The sequence below is a fragment of the Urocampus carinirostris genome, chromosome 14 (genome assembly GCF_059441175.1).
Source record: "Urocampus carinirostris isolate Australia breed hairy pipefish chromosome 14, RoL_Ucar_1.0, whole genome shotgun sequence".
Classification (NCBI taxonomy): Eukaryota; Metazoa; Chordata; class Actinopteri; order Syngnathiformes; family Syngnathidae; genus Urocampus; species Urocampus carinirostris.
Window position 1 is genome coordinate 9421315 of NC_142362.1, and position 13052 is coordinate 9434366.

At 43.9% G+C, this 13052-nt stretch overlaps 1 protein-coding gene across 1 annotated transcript in view; it reads left to right on the top strand.

Annotated features, from left to right (window-relative positions):
* Positions 1 to 13052, top strand: part of asic4a (acid sensing ion channel subunit family member 4a) — a 413457-nt gene that overhangs the window by 166738 nt on the left and 233667 nt on the right. The window contains exon 4 of the mRNA XM_088352525.1: positions 1949 to 2824. Within this exon, the coding sequence (XP_088208651.1) occupies positions 2249 to 2824 (576 nt within the window). The 5' untranslated portion in view covers positions 1949 to 2248. The remainder of the gene's footprint in view (positions 1 to 1948; positions 2825 to 13052) is intronic.

Here is a 13052-nt window from a genome sequence, read left to right on the forward strand (position 1 = left end):
ATTCAAAGTATTTATCTGGTCGGTGGCCTTGGGGTAGGGCGCCCGCCGCGAGACTAGGAGGTTGCTGGTTTGACCCTCGGCCGGGTCATACCTAAGACTTACAACATTGGTACCCATTGCCTCCCTGCTTGGCGCTCGGCATTAGGGGTTGGAATTGGGGGGTTTGGTCACCTAATGACTCCCAATGAGATGGTGCAACACATCAGTTGGGTTGAGCGTGGGGGCTGGGAATCCCCCTCTTTGTATGAATGTCCCCGAAAGAGTCAAGAATTTGAATGTGTTCTTGACTCGAGTCACCTCCCACTCGGGGATATGGCTCCCGTGTGTATATATGTATATATTTACCTGATTTCAGTCCATTTTTTGTCAAGACCAGAACAGCAAACAGGACCCACTCGCGTAAAGTTACTCACAGTTTTATTGGGGAGAAGGGAAAGGAGTGCACACACACGATCCTGAGATTGCTGGTCATGGGGCGTAGGTTGGTCAGACGCGGAAGTGGGACTTATGTGGCGAGCGATGGCGGTGTCGGGAACGGAAAACAAGTCGAAAACCAGGAGAGGGGAGTAGACGTGGTCGAGATCAAAAACGGATCGTTATTCGGGGCGGGAGAACAGACGTGATTGAGATCAAAACAGGTCGTAATTCGGGACGGGAGAGCAGGTTGCTCGTTCTCCGTGGCGAGCAACGGCAGTGTCGAGAGCGGGAAAAAACAGATCTGTGGCCAGGACGGGGGAGCAAAAATTGTAGTCAAGTTCAGAAAATGGGTCAGAGCTGGGAAACAGACGGGAATCAGAACAGGAAAGAATCAGGGTCGCAAGGCTTGCCTAGCGTAAGCTGAGGTTCGCAGACGGACTGACAACCGGTGACAGGCGGAGGTTTAAAAAGTGACAGGGACCCCATCAGTGTCCGAGGCAGGTGGTGCCAAAGGAACGGGCACAGGTGCCTCGCATCAGTTATCATGACATTTTTACATAATTTTTAAGTTTAAAAAAATGCATTAGAATTGGCAGGCTTGTTCGAGTTGATGGATGGCACAAATATTTGCTCATTTTTTATTTTATATTTCCTCTCTTGGTCTTGAAAATTTTGAAGCATTACTTATTTACATTTTTTTTTCATATAACACAAGATAGAAACTGGTTAAAATCGTTTAAAATAAGGTTTATAATGTGGGTTTTCATTTCAAGCTGTAATCTTCCTTTTGCAGTGTGGTATCGTTTATCTGCGAAGAGACACATGACTATCTTTTATCGCGGTAGAAAAAAATAGTGGGATTGTCGACGCGTTCTTAAGGATGGGCTGGGCACCTGTATGATGCGGCAGGGGTAAACCAGTGAAAACTGTCGGGAACTGCTGTTGAACAAAAGAGTGTGTTGTGTCACCCTGACGCGAGTGACATGGCCGCTTTCTGGTGTCCCGTTTCATCTGGAGGGACGAAAGCATGACCAACTTGGGTGCCGAGGTGCCTAACTTGTTTGGGTGTTTGGGCAATTGGGTTGGCCATGGTCCAAAAAATTGTATGTGTTTTTTTTTTTTGCTGTTTATATCCCTTTTATTTTCTTTGTTATTGTATGTGTGTGTGTCTTGCTGTCGGTCACCCCTCTTGAGGGATATGACCAAGGTAGATAGATAGAAAAACGAAATTGTGATCGAGCATCCCCGGAGAGTAGCGCTAGATATAAGGTGCACTTATCAAACACTCGGAGGATCATTCAGCAGTGCTTTAGCTGTTGGAACAAGGTAAGTCGAGTCGGTCCGCGCGCGAAGCATGACTTGTCTGTCGGAATCACACGGATGACCACAGCAAGTTGCAACTCGCGCCACTGAGGGGGAAATAATCACCACGCTACATCCTTATAAATTATTAAGCACTCTGTTCTTATTTTAGCTTTGTGCGTTTACGCGTGTCTGTTCCAAGTGATTAGTTATTCATGTTTTTGTTTAGCCTTTGTTGACAGCTGTATTACGGCTGATGAGCGAGAGCGCGCAAGACGAGCGTGGAGAGCGAAGCAGCGCTCTGGTCACAAGGAAGCCGCGCTAGAAGCAGAAGCAGTCACAGCGCAGACGGCAGCAGCAGCAGCAGCAGCAGCAGCAGCAACTCTTCTTTATTTCTCTCTTCTTCCCGGAGTTGCTTCTTCCTCGGAGCATCGACGCCAAAGAAGTCAGAGGAGTAGGCGATCCGGGGCTCGGTAGCCGCTATTTACAGAAAACAAACAAACAAACCATCGCAGACCTGGCTGCCCCGATGCCTATCGAATTTGTTTGCAAAATCAAGTTTGCAGAGGAGGACGAGAAGCAGAAAAGCAAGCAGGATGGGGACAAGGAGAGCCTGATCGAGGAGAGCTGCGCACCCCCGGCCAAAGACTTAGCCGGGTTCGCAAACTCCTGCTCCCTCCACGGGATTAATCACATCTTTGTCTCCGGACGGCTGGGGATCCGGCAGACTCTGTGGGCGCTCGCTTTCCTCACCTCGCTGGCGCTCTTCGTCTACCAGGCGGCCAAATGCGCTATCTCCTACCTGGAGCACCCGCACGTGACGGCGCTGAACGAGGAGGCCAGCCCGGAGATGGTCTTCCCCGCCGTCACCATCTGCAACATCAACCGCTTTCGCTTTTCGGCGCTGACCGACGCAGACATCTACCACTTGGCCAACTTGACCGGGCTGCCCCCTAAAAACAGGGACGGGCACAAGCCCACCGACCTCATGTACCCCGCGCCCGACATGCAGGACATATTCAACAGGACGGGACACCAGCTGGAGGAAATGCTCATGAGCTGCAACTTCAGTGGGCAGAACTGCACGGCGGAAGACTTCACTGTCGTGAGTGCCCAAACATTTAGTAAAGTTACATCGGCGCTTTTGGGGAAACTCTTCTTATCTATTTTTAACAGGGTTGGGAAGGGTTACTTTAACTGGATTACTTTCAATTACTTTTGGATTACTCCAATACCAAATCTGCTGATAAAAGACAAAAGAAAATAAATATGAAAAAAATGATGACTCACAACACGTGGTAAGCTTTCTCTCCTGGCTTTGATCTCCGGCAAAACTAACATAAAATGCGACAGAAACAAAATGAAAATAAATCGAAACAGCTTGTCAACATGGGCAGCACGGCGGCGCAGTGGTTAGCGCATGTGCGGCACAGTTCATGTCATGGGAACCTCCTGCGTGGGTTCAAATCCAGCTCCAGACTTCCTGTGCGGAGTTTGAATGTTCTCCCCGTGCTTGCGTGGGTTTCTTCCGGGCACTCCGGCTTCCTCCCACATTCCAAAAACATGCATTTCAGGTGAATTGGCCGGTCCAAATTGTCCCTAGGTGTGAATGAGCGAGTGAGTTGTCTGTCCCCGTGTGCCCTGCGATTGGCTGGCAACCAGTTCAGGGTGTCCCCTGCCCACTGCCCGGAGATGGCTGGGATGGGCTCCAGCCACCCCGCGACCCTAATGAGGATAAGCGGTATGGCTGATGAGATGAGATGAGCTTGTCAACATCATTTTTGCCGTTCCATGTATTCCGTTACTCCCCTTGCCTGCACAAAATTGAGTCATTTTATTCATATTGAGTTTCTTTTGTCTTTTATTAGCATATTTGGTATTGGAGTAATCCAAAAGTAATTGAAAGTAATCAAGTTAAAGTAACCCTACCCAACCCTGATTTTCCATTCACTCAATTCTTTATTCATCATACACTAGATTCTGCTGTATGATGCATTTTGAGGACATCCTCTTCCTCAAGCACAGTAGTCCGCATTTCGTTCTGTACTACAGACCGTTTTAATGTCCGACAGTATTCTCTCAGCCCAGCCCATTAATACCATTAGTAATAACAAGGATGATTTTTTTTCCCACTGGTCATCAGATACAAAGGTAAAATAATTTTGAAATCAACGGCTTTGATTATCAATTGCCAAACCAGAAGAAAAAAAAAGCTGAGAGGAAAATGGTGTGCTCATCTTGGTCCTGTCCCTTTATCAGTCGAAACATCATTCCCATTAATCAAATTATGTCATCACATTTTTATAACAAGGTATATTAAATGTAACATGAATCACGTTTCAGCATCAAACAGTGTATAATGTGTCCTTCTCATTAGAGATACGGGCAATAATAAGCCTTAATCCATGGTTTAATCACTAGAGATCTAGATGACATGGGAAAGACATTACATTTATTTATCTATATTTGGATTAGATGCAACAGGGAATCGAACCCGGTTCGCGTCAATGAGAGCGCGAATCACAAGACTAATAGGGAAATCGATGACTTAGGAGATGGCATTCCTTTTTATCTTATCATCAAACTATTTTTTACTGACAGTATCACATTGCAAAGCATTGTTTTGGCTGAATTGTTTCCCATATTCCCATATTGCTCCAGTCAAAAAACAGTATTTTACCTCTCTCCTACATACAGTAGTCTGAATGTGTTATTACCCCAACTCACTTAATTTTAACTATAAACTATTATTTAAATAAGGATCATTACATAAGTGCCAGCTCGGTGGCCTTGGGGGTATGGTGCCCGCTCCGAGACTGGGAGGTTGTGGTTCAAGCCTCGGCCGAGTCATACCTAAGACTTAAACATTGGTACTCGTTGCCTCCCTGCTTGGCGTTCAGCATTAGGGGGTTGGAATTGGGGGGTTTGGTCACCTAATGACCCCCAACACCTCAGTTGGGTTGAGCGAGGGGGCTGGGAATCCCCTCCTCTGAATCAATCTCCCAAAAAGAGTCAGAAATGACTCTAGCCACCTCCCACTAGGGGGATATGGCTGTGGTATATATATATAAATAAGTGCACTGAGGAAGAAAGCCATCATGGTGAGCTTGTCATCGGAATCAAGTGTGTCAGGAGACGGGTTCACATCATGCACTTGTTTTCGAACAATCATCTTCTCACCAAGCCTGACCATTTGAATTAGGTGCATGGCAGAAAAATCATCAATTTATTAGAAGTCCTCATCCTTTTGATCAGATGTGTTGGTGATTCCAAATGTTTAGGATCACGGATAAGCTGTTCATTTGCAACAGGTGTGACAGAGGGAGAACACATTTAAAGAAGGCATACATGTGTACCATCATTCACCTGGTTCAAATGATCATCACATGACAAGCCTGACCATTTGCATCGGGTGAGAAGCAGAGGAAAATAATCCATTCTTTAACAGTCCCCATCATTTCAATCAGATTTGTTAGCGGGATAAAAAGATCAGGATCTTGAATGAGCCGATCATTTGAAACGGGTATGATGGAGGAGACACATCTAAAACTGAACCACTTCAAAACCAGGAGTGTTAGCGATGTCATCATTTGGATAGGGTTTTTGTTTGAGGAGGGAAAGCACATCTGAAGCATGTTCAGTATGGCTAAAGAGCTGATCATCTGAAGCAGGCGTGTCAGATGACAAACAACACCAGGTTCATGTTTGATAGATGGATAGATAGATAGATGGATAGATACTTTATTCATCCCCGTAGGGAAATTCACACTTCCAGCAGTCTACCCCGTTGTTTATCAACAGATTAACATGATGCCCTAGGGGTGCTTGTAGCGGAGTGGATGACGTCACACGCCAGTCCAAAAGTTCGACATCCCTGCGGCAGATGGAAATCTCTTTCTTTGTGTCCAGGGATACACCACCTCGTGTTAGTGAGTCCGTCTCCTCTCCCGATTCCCGTAGGCTTTCGTGTCTCTGTATAGCGGCGCTGAAGCCGGAATAGCTCCGGGTGGCTACACGTTAGCGTCCGGGGTGCTAAACGTGAGCCACATTTCCGCAAAACACAGCAACTGCGCTCCCTGTGCACTTCGATGTTTTCCACCAGCACTCGTTGGTCTTAGCTTAGCTTAGCTTAGCTTTTTAGTCTTCTCATCAAAGATCCTCATCGCTTGAATCAGGTGCGTTAGGGGATAAACATCAAGAACATGATGACATCAAAATGTCCATTCTTATCATTTGCATCAGCTTTGTCGGAGGAAGAGAACCTATGGTATATTTCAAGTGCAGTTTTTTAAGTCTTATACAAAACACTTTCACGTGGATGGAAAGGGGAAGCATCCCTTATATGCAGTGTTGGGAGTAATGCGTTACAAAGGAACATGCTCCTGAAACTGAATATTTTTCTTCAATTTTTTAACTCAACTGTTGCTATAACATGGTTCATTACTCTGCTAACGTCTCTTGTTTTTTTGATGGTTCCATCCGCCAGTAACCAATGCTGAAAACAATATTTGGGAGAGTTGGGGATGTTTATATCTGGTTACAAAACACAATTGAATACAGTTGGAGTGGCGCCATCTCAAGCACAGAGTATGAGGGCATGTGATTTCTCCCTACTGATATTCTGATATTCTCCCTAACGTATGTACTTACATCCAAGCTGTATTTAAAACCATATATTAAAACACTAAAACCTGGGAATCAGTTTCCATGTTCATAGTGGGTTGTGTGTCACCAGTAGCCAATGGTAGGCAGCACGGGGGGAGGTGCATGTCTTATAGAGGAACAACAAAATAAATGAGGAAAATGTGAGTACAGAATTTACGGTAAAAGAGTGTTGATTATTGGTCGTTTGATTTGTAAAATCATGTTTGCAATTCACCAAGCCTGGAGCAAAAAACCAAAACATCTTGGACAGTCCCCAGAAATAGGGAAGGAGATCTTTGAATGGACAAAATGGATATGGAGTGTCTCGGTTAAATGTTTGTTTACAATCTTTCAAGAAATATGAAGAGTTCACCGCTTCCACTGGTTGGTGTAGACGTTTTCTTCTATTTCTTTTATTGCGTGGCTATTTTTAAGCAGGTTTTGGGAGGCGGCTTCAATATGAGTATACTGTATACGGTAATTTGTAACTAGAATTTTACTTTCAGAGTAACACGCTACTTTTGGGTGGGAATAATCTGCAATTACTTCTTAAATGAAGTAACTAGTAACAAATTACTCTCTTTTTTCAGTTACCCACTCATTTTGGGGGTTTTGCTTTAATATATTTAGTTTTATAATAAATCGTAGGAATGGATCATCTACCTTGGAGTTATTAAAATTAACCAGCTTGGGACACCAGAGGTGTACCACCAAAAACGGTTTTAAATCAGTCTATTTATTTGTTTCAAGTTCTCAACTTGTTCTGAAAGGAAAAACCCTGTTCGTTTATCTTTTTTATTTTAAGTTTTATAAATTTTACAGTTGATTATTTTTGACCACAATTACCAATCCGAAGATAAATGAAAAACAGACGTACGGAATGGTTGATCTACAATACTACGGCATTTATTTACACATGTCAGGAGGCAAACATTTCGACAAGAGTAAATCAGCATGTTTCTCAATAAATTTGGGAGCGTTGAAGAGGTGTTTAAAGAGGTAATGGTGTAGAAGGAGTTGAATCTGATGTCAAAGTTAAAACAGCCAACAAAGATAATGACCGGAGATTTGCTACGGTGTGTTCAAAGCATGGGATCCAAGCAACTAAAACTGTAAATATTCGTGGTTGACACAAAGTAGCTTGAGAAGACACCGAGGTGTTGGTTTTTGCAAGCTGGAATTCTCCCTTTTCGGGCGAGCAAGGATGCTGGCTTCATCAGGGCTGGTCGAGCGAGGGAGAGAGGCGATGGGCGAGCTCATTTTTTTTCTCACTGTCGCCGAGTTAAGGCACACGTGGCATGGACGTCGCACCGACTTTGCCGCCTCCTTTTGAATGCCTCGTAACGTCATCCACCATCGGAAATGCGTCATGGGAACCTACTTCGTGGGTCCTTCCTAAGGTCCTGAAAGCTCTATTAAAATCAAAGTTCTCGAGACACCAAACCGGCTTGATTTTATCAAACACGCCATAAAACACTCAAGCGCGATTTGATTCAGCGAACAAAGACAATCTTTTGGTTACTTTGCTTACTTGCATCTTTATCATCAATCTGTTGAAACACGTCACCTTCCTGGAACTGGAGACGCCTGGTGTGCAGGTTTGAATACCTCCATCACAGTCCCGTTCTGCCTATCACAGTCGTAGAGATGGCCACGGTAGGCTGTGTGGTTCAGTTCATCAGGGCAGGGAGAGACAGGCGTAGAATAGGCCATCTGGCGTCTTAGGTAGTCCAATAATCCAAGGAAAGGGGTGTCTTGGAGACCTAATGGTGAGTCTTTCGAAGTTCCTTCTATTAAAATCAAAGTTCTCTAGACACAAAATGGGGCCGCCATATAACACTCAACCGCAATTTGACTTAGCAAACAAAGACAATCTTTTGGTTTCCTTGCTTCTTTAAATCTTTATTAAAAATCTGTCAAGACATGTTGGATTCCTGGAACCAGAGACGCCTGGTCTTCAGGTTTAAAGATCTCCATCACAGTCGTGGAGACGACATCGGTAGGCGGTGTGTTGCAGTTCATCCAGGGCAATGGGAGACAGGTGTAGGATAGGCCTTCAGGCATCTTAGGTAGTCCAAAAATTGGAGGAAAGGGGTGTCTCGGAGACCTAATGGTGAGTCTTTCGGAGTTCCTTCTATTAGACAGATTACTTTTCGTTTCTTTGCTTATTTTAAATCTTTATTTAAAAAGTGTCGACATGTCGGCTTCCTGGAACCAGAGTCGCCTGGTGTTCAGGTTCAAAGATCTCCATCACAGTCGTGGAGACTCAGTCGGTAGGCGGTGTGTTTCAGTTGATCCAAGGCTATGGGAGACAGGCGTAGGATAGGCTTTCAGGCGTCTTAGGTAGTCTAAACATTGGTGGAAAGGGGTGTCTTGGAGACTTAATGGTGAGTCTTTCGAAGTTCCTTCTATTGGACAGAGTACTTTTGGTTTTTATGCTTATTTAAATCTTTATTAAAAATCTGTCGACATGTCGGTTTCCTGGAACCGGAGACGCCTGGTGTTCAGGTTCAAAGATCTCCATCACAGTCGTGGAGACGGCGTCGGCAGGCTGTGTGGTTCAGTCCATCCAGGGCAATGGGAGACAGGCGTAGGATAGGCCTTCAGGCATCTTAGGTATTTCAAAAATTGGAGGAAAAGGATGTCTGGAGACCTAATGGGAAGTCTTTCGATGTTCCTTCTATTGAACAGAGTACTTTTGGTTTCTATGCTTATTTAAAACTTAATTAAAAATCTGTCGAGACTTCTTGGCTTCCTGGAACCGGAGACGCCTGGTGTTCAGGTTCAAAGATCTCCATCACAGTCGTGGAGACTGCGTCGGTAGGCGGTGTGTTTTAGTTGGCAATGGGAGACAGGCGTATGATAGGCCTTCAGGCATCTTAGGTAGTCCAAAAATTAGTGGAAAGGGGTGTCTTGGAGACTTAATGGTGAGTCTTTCGAAGTTCCTTCTATTGGAAAGAGTCTGGGGGCGGTGTATTCGTAGCAAAGGGCATCCCCCTACACCCAACACTGCCTATATGTGTGCATGCGTGTTTTGGACACATCTATAGGGGGACAAGCGGCCGCTTTAAAGTTCCATGACTCAGGCTCTGTCAGCAAACTCGACATTGCTGGAGCGTTTTACGTCAACCGCAACAAATATCGGCGACTGCATCAAAAGACCTTGAAACACAAAGCCACCGTTTGCGACGGGCGCACTTTTCTCCCAGCAAGGCCTCCTCCGACGCTGCCTCAAACTCCGTCCTCAAAAATAGCCTTGCACCCCCCCAGCTCTCTCCATTCCTCTCTCTCTTCCTAATGCTTCCACGTTGTGTTTCAATCGCTCTGCTGTCGAGTTTAAATATTTAAAGGCAGATATACATGATTTTTGCATTAGCCAGATTGACTAAAAAGGGAGGCAACAATCTTCGTGCGAATGGACGCCGATGTTTGTATGTGGTAGAGCGGTGTTTCTCAACGGGTGGGTTGGGACCCAAAATTGGATTGCGGAACCGTTTTCAGTGAGTCGTGGGCCTTTGCCTTGGCAAATTAATACAGTGGAACCTCGGTTCTCGACCATAATCCGTTCCAGAACCCTGTTCGAAAACCGATTTGGTCGATCACGGAAAATCTTTTTTCCCATTAAAAGTAATGTAAAATCGTTTTAATCCGTTCCAACACCCTGAATGTTTACCAAGAACGTAAACATGAAGCTAACCCAGGCTAATCGTACGTTCGCGTTAGCGTAATGTTCCTTACGAAAGATTACGCTAACATGAACGTGTAAAAATTTAAAAAAAGGATTATGAATAGGATTTCTTACCTTTGTGGTGGACGTGGGGAGAGAAAAATCATCAAAAGTTTTTCAACCTCTTTCAAAACTTGCGGCAGTTGCTTGCTTATAGCGCTAACTTCCTTAGCCGCATCACTCGATTTCACAGCCTTCTTATTCTTTACTATCGTACTTATAGTAGATTTAGCCATGCTGTATTCACTAGCAAGATCGGAAATTCGTACACCTCTTTCATATTTAGCTATTATGTCTTTCTTAAAGGCAATAGTTGGACAAACAACTTGTCTTTTTTCACCTGTCCTGCTTGCACCGACCTTCTTCGGAGGCATAATTAGGGGCTAAAACACCCGTACGCCGCTCAGCATCGCACCCTAGCGTACCGGCGTTCGAACTCCGATTTTTTGACCGAACAGCGAAGCAAGAATTTCTCGAAATTTTTGGTCGAACACCGATTTGTTCGAACTGAGAGGCGTTCGAAAACCGCCACTGTACTAAGAAAGGAAAGAAAATAACTTGCTGTTATTTAACCCCTTTAACGCGAAGACGTTGGTAAACAAAGTCAAGTCGTCACAATGTCACCAGTCACTGAAATATGTTACGTCACATATCATTGGGAAACTTAAACTCTTGGAATTCAAAATATAGTCATCACAGAAACAAAACAAGCATTCTAAAATAAGATACCCGAAAACAATAAACTTGGCATAGCTCTCCCATAACGTCTCCTGGTAGTCAGCTAATGATACGATTCCCCGCAAACATGGTGAGGTTACCTTTACCAAAGTCCAGTTAATCCAACCTAGTAAAATCTCATCTCATCTCATCAGCCGTACCGCTTATCCTCATTAGGGTCGCGGGGGGGCTGGAGCCCATCCCAGCCATCTCTGGGCAGTGGGCAGGGGACACCTTGAACTGGTTGCCAGCCAATCGCAGGGCACACGGGACAGACAACTCACTCGCTCATTCACACCTAGGGACAATTTGGATGCTTGTTTTTGGAATGTGGGAGGAAACCGGAGTGCCCGGAGGAAACCCACGCAAGCACGGGGAGAACATACAAACTCCGCACAGGAAGTCTGGAGCTGGATTTGAACCCACGCAGGAGGTTCCCATGACATGAACTGTGCCGCACAAGCGCTAACCACTGCGCCGCCGTGCTGCCCACCTAGTAAAATATTTACTCCAAAATAAAACGCCCAGAGATAAATAAAAAAAATCTGCCTAAAAGCATTCCTGCATTGTTTGACAATCTTCGTTGTATCTATGTTATGTTTCATTACTCCCCTTAAAAATGAACAGACATTATTTTCAATACTTCTGTTAGCCTGTGAACTTTGAATTGACACCGGTCTTGCACAATTACAAGACTTTTCTATGGTCCTCAGCTGGTGACAACCTATGAGTCAAAGTCAATGTCAGCTTTGTTGTCAATTCTGCAGCAAAACAGAGAATTTAAATTGCATTTCTCTCGGCTCTCGGTGTCTAGAAAGTAAAAAACTCGTAGACAATAACGACAGATAAATAGACAGTGCACACAAAAAAGAGGGCCTGTTTTGAGAAAAAAAATTATCATGAGCAATTCTGCTTCATAAATCTTTAGCCAATAATGACCAATTCAAATGTGGATTGACACATTGGTTAGCCAATGTATTTGTAAAAAGCCATTTGTGGTTACATTTTACGCTCCTTTATTACACGCAAATGTGCAAATGTACAATCATGGATTCACTTCTAGAAAGAGAAGTCAAACCTTTACTACTCTTTCACAATGTCTACAAACTGGCCAAAATAAAATACATGGATGCAAAGTTTTAAGGGCTGTGAACTGGTTGTCTTTAGATGGCCAGTTTTGGGTACACCTACATCTACCATTAGAAAAATAAGACAAGGTTCTAGGTTAGGCTTCAAACTATTGTCTCACCTGTTTTCTAGCTAAGATGCCCATGTTACACTCATCTGCAGGCATGTCATTGCAAAAAAAAGATCAGGCGTGAATAAAGCCCTTTACATTTATGTGTTCCATCTTAGATGACTCAATTTCAGTAGCACTTGCAGTTATTTTTTTTCAGTTTGGAGACATTTTTACCTTTTAAAAGAGACCATTCAATTGACTTTGGGTACATCTTGGATTGGGATTTTAGGTACATTTTACAGGAACGGTTAGGTTTTTTAAATTTATTTTTAATGTGTATACTATCTACGATTTCTGGACAAAACTGCACAATTCTTTTCATTCAATGAATTTGAAGAGTGGATTTTTTTCCCGTTTTTGGTCGTGGTTTGCAATTAACAATCCACACGTCTCCCCAGTTGAGAACCACTTTGGTAGAAGGTGAGAAATATAGATGGAAACATAGAATTTGTCTTGTTCTAACATTGTTATGAAATCCACCACCCTCTCCAGAGATCTTTTCAGAGTATGTAATTGATTAATAATGTGTTCAATATCGATACGACAAAAGCGTCAGGTTGGCCATAAATCCTCTTTCGACGAAACACGCATTATTCATTGTTTTTTGTTTTTCTTACCGTTGCAGCTACATGGGGGATTACTTCGCGTCGCAGGTAATTTCCATGTTGTGACAGAAAACCGTACAAGCGATTCCTCGCTAGGGAGGGAAAGCAGTTTGTAGTGACAATATTGTTTGAAAATTTGAACCGACGCCACAAGTGGTACCCTTCCCGCTTGGATTTGCGGGGATTTTTTGTCACGTGGGAAAATGTCAGTCACTTTTCATTTAACGGGTGCTTGAAATCTTTGAAAATGCTTACATTTTATTGTTATATTTCCAAGGTTTGGAAAGGGCTTGCATTTTAGGTGAAGTGCTTGTAAATGCTTGATATTGTTGCCATGTTTCTCTGCTCATGCATTGGATATAAAGCAAAACAAGTATGCTTAAAAATGAAGCGCTTGCTC